This window comes from Diceros bicornis, chromosome 1 (assembly GCF_020826845.1).
Source record: "Diceros bicornis minor isolate mBicDic1 chromosome 1, mDicBic1.mat.cur, whole genome shotgun sequence".
Classification (NCBI taxonomy): domain Eukaryota; kingdom Metazoa; phylum Chordata; class Mammalia; order Perissodactyla; family Rhinocerotidae; genus Diceros; species Diceros bicornis.
In genome coordinates this window covers 91,993,425-92,005,468 of record NC_080740.1, presented here as the reverse complement: position 1 = coordinate 92,005,468, position 12,044 = coordinate 91,993,425, and the positions used below count along the sequence as shown (strand labels likewise).

The following is a 12,044-nucleotide window of genomic DNA, read 5'->3' as shown; positions in this document are numbered from 1 at the left end:
CCCTCTCTCTAGCATCCAGAGGACTGCAGGGACATTTGTCTTGTGCCTTTCAGAGCAAGAGAAAATGAATCAATTCTTAAGATGTTATAACCACGTGACAGCCCTCACGTGGACAGGTAGCCCGATTCACATCCCCTGAGTGTTCCACAGTATCCCAGCCATAAATTGAAGTGTTCCCAGAGTGGCACATGAGGGGCTTTGCAGAAGCACATGCAAATCTTCCCTGGAAGAATGCAACTTCATTTGGGCTTTAGAATTCCTCCAACATAGTTATTCAAAGACAAGGAAGAGCACGGCGTCAAAAGTAATCAGTCAAAGAGGGGAAAAAAGGCACTAGGATAAAGAACCAGCAAAAACAAAGGCAACAGCAACAAAGAGACTTACAAAGACTTCAGATGCTGAAATTATTGGACAAAAATGAAAAAATAACCTGCCACACTCCCCCCAAATCACTTTGAGCTTGGGAGATAAGTGCCCCTCCCACTAGTATCCCTTCTTTAAAAACTGCTCTCTAGAGAAATCTGCACTTTCACAAAAAGTAAAAAAATAGCCTGCTTATGACGGTGAACAAACTGAAGACAAGCTTGAAAACATCTTCTGTGAATGGGATCACACTGTAAAAAAAAATGTGCTCTAGCATCTTGAATAGAGTAAAAGATCTGCTTTAGTTTTGATATTTGGTATTTTCATACCCTTCAGCTTTCTGCAGGTGTCAACGCTGCATTTTGGGTATAGTTCCATAAGTGCAAGGTCGTTAACCACGCTGTTCAATTATTCTATGTCATACTGACTTTTTGTCCAATGAGTCAAGTAAAAAAATAAGTAAATAAAGACAAGGCAAGAAAAGGGGCTAAAACCACATCGAGACAAAGGCATACGGACACCCTTAAACACGCCAAAGCAGTGACTCTTAAGCTCCACTCAGAGGCGCTCGGAGACTAGGTGGGTCGTCAGGGAATTCAATCGGGAAGGAAAAGGACACGTACAAAGGACTTCAATACAGCCTGAAAAATTAGGTCTAAAAGGTAAACTGGAAGGGAGGACTCTTTAAATCTTCATTGACATACTTCCCAGCATTAAATCAAGTTCTTATTATCCTCTTAAAGTGAAAGAAGATAAGATTTTGAGATAAGAAATTACTTTAGAAAAATATACATAAATTTTATTATCTATATTTTAGGGTCAGTCCATATTTTTAAAAGTCGTATTATTATCAGGCTATAATAATTTAAAGTATTGGCTCATAGATCATAGATAGACTAATGGGACAGAGTAGTCCAGAAAAAGATGGAAAAATGTGTGAAATGTGGTAGAAGATAAATATGGCATCTTAAATCAGTGGGGGAGAAGACAGCTTAGTTAATAAATGGTGTTGTGACACCTGGATAGCCATCTGGAAAAAAATTAAATTCGTCCTATAATCTCACATCTTACATCAAAATGATTCCAAGGGATCAAAGATTTTAAAGTAAAAAATAAAACCGGAAAAGAGTGGACAATTTAAAAAGTAATCTAGGTGTGGGTAAGTACTTTTTACCTGTGATTTAAAACTCAGAAGCCATGAAAGAAAAGATTAATCAGTTTTGTATAAAAATCAAAAGCTTTTGTAACAAATAAACAAAAACCCCATTATGTACACTCAAAAGACCAAAAAAAGTCTGGGAGCTAAGGAGCAGCAGGGTGACTACAGTTAATGACACTGAATGGAACACTTGAAAGGTGCTAGGGGAGCAGAGCTTTAACTGTGCTCACCATAAAGATAACAGCAAAATGGTGACTACGTGAGGTGAAGGGTGTGTTAACAAGCCTTATTGTGGTAAACATTTCATAATATATATGTGTATCAAATCATGGCACTGTACACCTTAAACGTACACAATGTTATATGTCAATTATTTCTCAACAAAACTGGGGGAAAACCACTCTGAGACACCCTTTTATCAGACTGGCAAAGATCAAAGAGTTAGCTAAGGGTCCGTGCTGGCAAGGTGTGGGGCATAGTCCCCACCCCCATGGCACATAAGGTCGAGTGCACACTAGTTCATCCTCTACGGAGGGCAAGATGGCACTGTTTTTCTAAATTAAAGATGCACGCACCCTTTGAACCCAGCAACCCGCTTCAGGGAGTTATTCCCTACAGACATACTTACCAGGGTATGAAATGGCATATATCCAAGGACATTAATTGCAGCATTTTTGCAATAAGGAAACAATCTCACTGCACCTCAATTTGGGACCACATTTAAATGTTTTATGGTGCATCCATGCAATGGCATATTTTGCAGCCATTACAAGAATGAGGCAGTTCTATAAATAGTGGAATGAAAAGGTCTTTGAGGTATGTTGTTAGATAAAAGTAGCAAAATGCAGAACAACTATCTAGTATGCTACCATCTGTGTTTACATGACGCAGTGTTGTGTTTGTCTAACTGTCTCTGGAAGGACACACAGAGTCTGGTAACTGTTGTTGCCTCTGGGGAGGGAAATTGGGGCAGAAGGAGGGATGGGAGGGAGGCAGTTACCTTTCACTGTATATGCTTTAGAGTTTGTACCATGTGTTATCAAAAAGAAAAAAGAACATATTAAATCATTTAAAAAATAGTTACATATTTATTGAATAACACTTAGAGGATAAAACAACGACAACTCTCCCCACCTTCTTTCTCCTTTCCAACAGTTATACACAAGGTCACTGGCTGAGTAGGGACTTTCCCTTATAACGTGGCCCTGGGAATAGAAGTGCCCTTTATAACCCATAAGCCAATTGAAGGCATTTTCTTTAAAGAGATGTGTATGTGTCATATCCTCTACAGGCCTCGCAAATATTTGTTGGAAATAGTGAGGTTCACTTGTTTATTAATTTCACACACATTTGTTGACACTACTATGTGCTCAGCTTGAGCTGGGTGCTGGGCACAGTGGGCTACATTGGGCCAAGTCCTTGACATTGAGCTCACAGCCTGGTTGGGGAACTAGACAAATAGACAATTACAAACCAGTCTTGGGCACCAGGAGCTACTGGCAGTTCCATTTCAGCAGGGGGAGGGGGTAGGGCAGAGAAGAGGCTGGAGAGGCTACACGGATCTGGTTGTGAAGGGTCTTGACAGCCTTGCTTTCCAGCCCCGGTCAAGGGGAGCCAATGCAGGGATTAAGCAGGCGAGCACCATGGCTGGAACTGTGGGGTGGACAGGTCAGTGGTGGCTGGAGTGGGAGATGGACTGCAGGGGACCAGAAAGATTGGTGATGAGCCTGGGGCAATTCACCAGGGGGAATCTGGCTTATCCCCGCGAGTAAATGTTTATAACTCCTTTATTTTTCTTATCACAATGGCTAGAAATTATAAAATAGCATTAGGTAACATTTGTGTCAGACAGCAACCTTGTTATCTTGGTTGAGGTATATTAGCGAAATAAATTAGTAATTGAACTTTAGGTGGTTAAACAGTTTTTTCCAACTTTGGAATTTCTTATTCACTGCAAGGGAAATTAATTGGGAAAGAATTAATTGGAAATTTTTCCACCTTTTATGCTCTAGTAAAATTTATATATCAATAGAAACTATCTGTAGCTTGGAAGTTTGAAATACAAAATTTGAAACCTGGAATAGCTTCCTCGGTGCATAGAGTGTCACCAAAGCTCACCGCCCGTGCTGACCTGGCCTTCCTACTGACCCTCATCTTGCTCACCTGGGTCCCGACTCTCTGGGCTCCACTCACACCTTTTTAAACCAGCCCAAGCTAGTTCCTGCCTCTGAGCTTTCCCACATCCTGTTCACTCTGTCTAGATCACCCACACCTCTCTGCCTGTCTCTCTCATCTATCCTTTGTATCTCTTGTCACCAGTTAATTCCTCAGTGAGGCCTGCTCCAACCACACAATCTAAAGCTGGGCCCCTGAACTCTGATTCAGAGTATCCATTCTATTGCCTCATTGCATATACTACAATTATTTGCTAATTCTTTCTATGTCCTTTTATAATACCTGTCTTCCCCATTTAAGGGTCACGGAAGCAGTAACTACATGCATCTATAACCACGTATACTATGATTGGCAGAAGTTATTAAGTCAATGGCTATGGCCCTTTACGTTCCTCTGGCTGCTAGCCTCAGCTTTCCTCTTTAGGGACACCTCCAGAAGGGGCATTCCTAGTAACTCTCTCATTGGGTCTGGGTTCAGGACTGGCCATGGTTATCACAGGCTGTGCCCATGAGATGTCCAGGACTCAGATATGAGTCCGTGAACTCATGGTCCTGCACCCTCGCGTTGGAAGAGCAACCTGAACTCTTCCCACCCTGCCAACTCGGGGCTGAAGAAAGGTCTTCTTGTGGAAGAAGTGCACATGGAAAACCATGCCCAGAGCACGGGTGTAAGACTGGGGACTTGCTACATAATCTCCCACCTGCCGACAGCCACAGCAGCCGCACCCAGCGCCTGGAGCCAGGTGGCTCTCTAGGGTGGCCCAGAATGTGTCATAGAGGTGCCAAGTGCAGCAGTGTGTGCCCTGGAGCTACACCACCTGGGTCAAGTCCTCGATTCACCATTTACCAGCTGTGCGACTTCTGACGTTTCTAAACCTCTTTCTTCCACCTTCAAGTGGGGATGGCAGTCTCACATAAGTGTGAGGGTTAAGTGAGTTAATACATGCAGAGTGCTTACAACAGTACCTGGCACAGAGTATGCCCTCAGACGTTAGCTGTTATTCCCAGTGATGGGGGTATAGCTCTTTACATCCCACAGCCTGAACAGTAGGCTTTCTGGGCCAGGTAGGTTTGGATGGTCATTGTGGAGAGCCAGGACCAGACTGGCCATAAAAAGCTAAAAACACTTGTAAGCACCACTCTGGCCACGTCTTAGTGACAGCTAATTAGATAAGCAGGCAACACAAATGCAACTTGTACATCTTAGAACACCAGGTACTTTTCTGATTTTCAGAAAGACACACTGATGAATAATTCTTATGGCAACAATTTTTTAAGGACAGTGATGTGTGGCGTGCAGGGTAACACACAGAACAAGAAGGGGTGCATCTGGGCGACCAAATCTTGGCACTTGCAGAGAAGCATTAGCACAACTGAGAAGTCCTCAAGTGATGGCAAACAATCAAGCCTTGTATTTTTTTCCCTTCATAAACTGGTATAAAAATATTAAAAGTAAAAATATTACCAAAAATATATTTAGCAGAAGTTGAGGTGGGCCAAGAAGCTGGGAAACCTCCCACTGCAGGATGGAGTAGGGCAGGCGTCTTTTGTCTCCATGTGGTCCTGCAGGCTAGTCCAGCAGTACACGGGAGGGCAGTGAAAGGTGCAAAGGCAACAGGAAGGAAAGGAGCGCAATCAGACAGCTGGAGGCTGCCCACTCTTGGATTAAATTCATGGTTAGGGGAATTGTTTTCTCAACCAAAGGCATGCATGCAGTTTAGGGCTATTTTTTTCCAAGACTGCAGCTCAGGCACAGTAATCTGGAAGCCCGAGTCTGCTGCAGGGTCAAGGTGCCACTGTAAAAGCAGTTACTGGATACGGAAGGAGGCACCATCTCAGGGCGATGCTGCTGTCAAAGCTGGGCAAACTCAGGTGGACGGGGAGAACCTAGGTGCAAAACCAATCAGCTGGAGATGAGGAAGACCTGACGGGAGAGAGGGACTCGAGGGACTTGAGAGGGGAAATGTGGAGCAATTTTTTTTTTCCTCAAGAGGAGACGGTTTCAGTGGCTGTTCATGGGAGCCCGCAGGCATTGAAGAATATGACAAAGCCAAGATGCTAATCCTATACTCAAACCCTTCCTCTGGGCAGAGTGGGACTGGTACCTCCAGTGGCTTTGCCCACTGGGCAATTCCAAAGTATGCCAGGAGAGCTCTGACGTGGGACGTGGGTCCCAGGTCTGCTTCTCCAGCTCATAGTTTTCCCTTTAGTCCAGAGAGGCAGGTGAGGAGACTGGCTCGCACAGAAGTTCAGCAGTTCCTCTGCCACACACAGATTTGTCATCTTGAGATGGCATAGTTGTGGGTATGCTGGCAAGTCTGTGCACTGTGTGGGGTAGGAAGGAGTGAGGCGTCGGCTGGATGTGCTGAGGATGGCACATTACCAGCTTGTAAACTCTGTAACCCTAAAGGGTCCCAAACAGTGGTCCCCACCTTCTGTCACAGTCAGTGTCTACGTGGTCAATCAGTAAGATTAGAAAAGTGAGGTATGCAATGAACGGCTTTTCCTAGAAATCTCTGGATGTCTTAGGATTAACATGGCTGAGGATGGGCTAAAGTCCCTCCCAGTAATTGCTGAAATCTTGCCTAACACCATGCAGATCAGTTGGCAGAAGAGAAGGTGGCTGAGGATCTCTATTTCAGGGTTTTCAAGAACGTACTTTTAGGGGTGAGCCAAAGGCGATGCTGGGGCAGGTCAGACTGCCCAGGCAGAGAGCCATACCACTTCACATTAGAAAAGTACAGAATAGCACCCAGGAGAATGCTGATGCCCTCAGATGAGAAGGTCACACAATAAGGTGCTAATCATACGGCAGAATATCATAAAGCCACTGCTAACTGCCTGCTCCAACAGCATTACCATGAATGTATCCAGGTTGGCCCAGGATCATCTAGTAGGTCGTTTGTTTACTTTTTGCCTCCCCAGACAGGGATGAGTGAATCGGCATCTCAGAGGTCTCCTTCCATGAAGACTCAAGCCTGACTGGAGGTGGGCTCAGGGACATGAACTGCAATCTTGGATGGAGGGCCTTCGGCCTGCACTGACTCTGGGGGAGGAACAGCTCCTGGAGCTCTCACTGGGGTGAATGAGGCCCTTCCAGTGGCAGCAGGTCTTGGCCCAGCTCAACTGCAGGCACAGACCAAGTGGCAATAGCTCTTATTAAAAACAAACAAAATGAACCACAACTTGGCTTAGAAACGTGTTTCTCAGGGACTCAAGGTGAGAGGGTGATGGGTGGGACCAGGCAGGCCACATGGATAGTACTGAAGGCAGGTATCTGTAGCAGTGAGCAGCTTCTCAAGTTTACTGTGGAAGCTGGGCTTGTCAGCTGTGAGGCTGCAGATGAACACGTGTGGGCTCGGGGCACAGACAGTCCCAAGGAACCTCTTGAAAGGCTGCTTCACCTGTGCAACAGGGGAGAAAGTCTAAGTTGCTGATCACCTAACAGGAGATGCCTGCCCACACAAGTGGCCTTTATTAGGTGGCAGACGAATTTAAGGACTTTGGGCTTTAAAGATGCTGGAAGCTTCCAAGTCTATACTCACTCTGGAGTTCACTGATTCCATCATGATACAGAATATCCTCTTCTGTAACTTGGAGCTGAGATGCAGCATTTGTAGGAGCAAGCAGACTGCCCAACCTGATGGACAGCACTTCCACAGATCAGACCTGCCACTTCACCTCCCAGAATGATAGTTTACTTTCTCTTCCAGCTTCATTAGGTGGTGTGTTCCAGCCTGCAGTAGTGCGGCCTCCCCACTGTTTGTGGAGGGGAAGGGGAGAGTGCCACCAGAGGCTATGTGTGAAGGCACACAGACGTTATTTTATCTGTGATTTCCATTGAAAGCACTGAAGGACTAAAGACGGTGAAAGAACTGTACCTGCAGGACTAGAGTCTCACTCAAACTTCTGGGCATGGACACTGCCCCTGCCAGAGAATGTCACAGTGCTGTTGACCACTTCTTGACCCGTGGAATTACTCAACATGTTGCCCACCACTGTCAGGACGGGATAGTTTTTAAGTAGTGGAATACCTAGCTGGAGGAGAGGAAATGGCCACTTTCAAATGCAAAAGCAGAAATTCAAAGCTCTCTGCTTTTCTTGTGAACATAGAATTAATACCTTCAGAAAACTGGACAAAAGCAGGGCAAGGACCAGGATGCAGCAGTTCAATATTCTGGGAGCAACAAATACACTTTAATGCTGTGGACACAGAGGACTGCCCAGCTGAGGGAAAGAGTAGGTCAGAGCCTTCTGAGAACGGGCCTTGGGACTCCAACCTTTCATGTCAGTTGCACATCAGGAAATGGCAAGTCACAGAAGTGGAGGTGGCCTAGGACACCACTAGGTGGTTGGGATCATCACACCTGAAGCTGAGCACGCCTGTCTGCTGTGTGTAGAGTGAATGCAGTGCAGAAACGGAGGGTAATGTCCACACAGACTAAACCCCTACTTTAGGTATCACCCCAGGGTCAGAGTCGAGCTGAGGCCCAGAGGAACTAGGTAACTCAAGAATTTTAATCAACCTCTGCCTCCCAGACAGAGGTCCCAAGTTATGAAAGCAGAGTTTGGCTGCAATATCCAGAATCATGGACTGTATATGAGATGAGATCACCACACTCCCCAAGGGCAAATGGGGTAGTAATAATGACACAATGTTACCACTTAGGAGTTGCTAAACCAAAAGAGGGACATGCCATTCAAATGAATTGTCCCAGAGGAGAATACAGGTGAGAAGCAGTGGACACATAGACCAGGGAGATCTGACAACAGACGGCTTGAAGCTGAAGGTCGGGAGAATAACTTATGTAAGTCCTGAGCAGACCATGGGTGACTGCACTTCTTTACACTGGGTGTCAGGAGTGTGGGTGAGGAGAACAAAGGGTTCTACTGAAGGTGGAAACCCTCTTATATGAGAGAATCAAGTAGAGTAAAACCCTTGTAGACCATTTTCTTACTTTTTTGTTCCTTTGCATCTCAACTTTAATTTTTACAACTTTATAATTTGTCTTAATAGTTAAAATGTAAATTTGATAAACCATTTTCTAGGTTGTTAATGAAGCTCCATTTTGATTCTGATACTTGGTAATTCAAACTAATTAAACAGTACTGCTGTTCAGTTGAGGCTGTACTGAATTATGGCGTGTTTGCCATTCCTAAATTGTGAAAACCCACAATATTGTGAAGGTTGACTCTCAGTAAATAAAATGACTATCTCCAGGTAAGCGTTCATAGTTCTTCTCTAGAATGGATTCTCTTACATTAAATACCTAATATATTCAGTCTCAAAGCTTCTCCATCTAAACTGCAGTCACATCACTTTTCTCCAATATGATGCCTCTGATGCTGAATGAGGTTGGCAGTCTGGTTGAAAGCTTTCCCACATTTATTACATTTATAGGGTTTCTCTCCTGTGTGAATCCTCTGATGTTGAGTAAGGTGTGTGCTTCGGATAAAGGCTTTCCCACAGATCTTACATTTGTAGGGTTTTTCTCTCGTATGAATTCTCTTATGTTGAGTAAGGGCTGAGTGGTCACTGAAGGCTTTCTCACATATGTTACACGTGTAGGGTTTTTCCCCAGTGTGAATTCTCTGATGCTGGGCTAGGGCTGATTGGTCCCTGAAGGCTTTCTCACACAAACCACATCTGTAAGGTTTCTCTCCAGTATGAATTTTCCGATGTCGAGCAAAGGATGAATTATCCCTGAAAGCTTTCCCACATTCGCTACACTTATAAGGTTTCTCTCCAGTATGAATTCTCTGATGTTCAGTAAGGGAAGAGTTCACTCTGAAGGCCTTTCCACACTCATTACATTCAAAGGGCTTCTCTCCAGTGTGAATTCTCTGATGCTGAAGAAAACTTGTACTCTGATTGAAGGCTTTCCCACATTCATTACATTTATAGGGTTTCTCTCCACTGTGAATATTCTGGTGTTTGGTAAGATGTGCCCTGCATACAAAGGCTTTGTCACATATGTTGCATTTAAAAGGTTTCTCTCCAGTATGTATTCTATGATGGTGGGCAAGGTGTATGTTTCGGATAAAAGCTTTTCCACATAAGTTGCATTCGAAAGGTTTCTCTCCAGTATGAATTTTCTGATGATAAGTAAGCGAGGAGCTCACTGAGAAGGCCTTGCCACATTCTTTACATTCATATGGTTTCTCACCAGTGTGAATTCTTTGGTGATGGATAAGGTGTGTACTCTGGTGAAAGGCTTTCCCACATTCTCTACATTCATATCGTTTCTCTTTAATAAGAGTTTTCTGATTTGCATTAAGTCTTTCAGTATGAATTTTCTGATGTTTATTAAGGGTTGAACTTTTAGTGAAGACTTTTCCACACTCACTACACTCAAAGGCTTTTTTGCTAGATTGAAATCCCTGACTTTGAACGAAAGATGAACTCATGGTGTGCTGCTTCCCAGATTCATCACATTCCTGGTCCCTAACCACAGATGAGGTTTTCTGGTGAGAGGGTACCACTTGCTGCAACTTTATCTCCTGGCCTCCATGCTGCCATTCCGACAGGCTGTCATATTTCCAGTTACTATCTCTAGTGAATCTTTCCTTTATAATCCACTGATCCAATTCTTCTCCAGGAATATCTGCCTTGAGAGTAGATTTCTTACTCACAAGCATAGTCATCCAGTCTGAAAGATACCAAAAATAAAAATGTCTGTTTTATCCTAGTAAAATTTCTAGTTGGGATAAGAAGATGAGCCTGTTTATAATGTTAACCAAGAGGTTTCAGTTTTGAAGATTTCTTGAAGTGAAGATAACAAACGAAAGGAGAGGAGATGTGAACAGAGGACATGGCATGAAGGGGGTGAACTAATGCATAATGTATAAAGCAGGAGACCTCGAGAGCTTGAGTGCAGAAGTCACAGGCCTGGATGGGATCCTGAGTACAATACTTATTCTCTTTGTGATTACAGAGAAGTTACCTGACTTCCTAAGCCTCAAAAAAAATCTATTCAGACCACACTGTGCTAACAGATAAGAAAAAATGTACCTTGTTTATTTTAGTGATATGGTCTTTAAAGTAGCCCAGATATGGCCTTAAGAAACCATTGAAACTAGAGGTCAACACTTGGTAGAAAAAAATTCAGTTCCAGACTAACTGGAAACCAACATTTTTATATTTTATACTCATTTTAGCAGTCAGGTGGATAATAAAAAGGCTATTGTAAAGGCTATGTGAAACACTCATATCTACTAACAATATTAGGACCTCCTGCTACTGGTGAGAAAGCAATGTCTTCAAATCTACATGAATAATGTGACATCCATATGAGGAAAATGTACTGTGAGGACATATACGTGAAAACAGAAAATCAGGAAGAAAGCAGCAAACCTGCCAGGATATACCCAGCATGTCTAGGAGGGAGAGGCCCTGAATCTGGGGAAAGGACTCCACTAGTCACCAGAAATCGGACTCTTCTACTGGGCTAGGAGCCATAGTCCCATGAATTATCTGACAAAATGACTCCTCTCCCCACACACAAATTCCACATTTACTCGACAACTGTCTCACTTGGTTTCCTGGGTACCTCGATGTTAAGAAGTAGAGTTCTGAATTGCACATCAGTTTTCCATATGTATTTGTGAATATCTGCCTTTTTTTTTTTTATTAATGTTTTAATGGTTTCTAACATTGTGAAATTTTTGGGTTGTACATTTTTGTTTGTCCATCACCATATATATGACTCCCTTCACCCCTTGTGCCCACCCCCCACCCCCACTGCCCCTGGTAACCACAGTCCAGTTTTCTCTGTCCATGTGTTGCTTTATATTCCACATATGAGTGAGATCATACAGTGTTTGTCTTTCTCTTTCTGGCTTATTTCACTTAACATAATACGCTCCAGGCCCATCCATGTTGTTGCAAATGGGACAATTTTGTCTTTTTTATGGCTGAGTAGTATTCCATTGTATATATATACCACATTTTGCTAATCCAATCATCAGTCGAGGGACACTTAGGTTGCTTCCACTTCTTGGCTATGGTGAATAATGCTGCAATGAACATAGGGGTGCATAAGCCTCTTTGGATTGTTGATTTCAGGTTCGTTGGATAGATTCCCAGTAGTGGGATGGCTGGATCATAGGGCATCTCTATTTTTAGTGAATATCTGCCTTTTATGTCAAGTCTTTTAAGACTTTGTACTAGGAAATGCAATGATAAGGACTAGATACTAAATACAGATGATGCAGAGGTTCCTGGGAAATCCTATCAAGAACAAGCCTCCTTCATCACTTTTTTTCCTACTTACTCCAGAAAATCTACAAAGAGCTACCATCAAAAAACTAATCTCCTTTATTTATCTGAATAAGAAAGACAAATAGGT

General features: G+C 43.4%; 1 protein-coding gene across 6 annotated transcripts in view; it reads right to left on the bottom strand.

The window, feature by feature from the left end:
• Window positions 1–2,554: 2,554 nt before the first annotated feature.
• The window catches only part of ZNF454 (zinc finger protein 454), a 43,450-nt gene continuing 33,960 nt past the window's right edge, over window positions 2,555–12,044 (bottom strand). For 5 of the 6 annotated variants that reach the window (XM_058547623.1, XM_058547625.1, XM_058547633.1 and 2 more), the window contains one exon: window positions 2,555–10,346. In XM_058547623.1, coding sequence (XP_058403606.1) covers window positions 9,013–10,346 — 1,334 coding nt within the window. In that variant the 3' untranslated portion in view covers window positions 2,555–9,012. The remainder of the gene's footprint in view (window positions 10,347–12,044) is intronic. The other variant, XM_058547640.1, reaches the window with a different exon arrangement.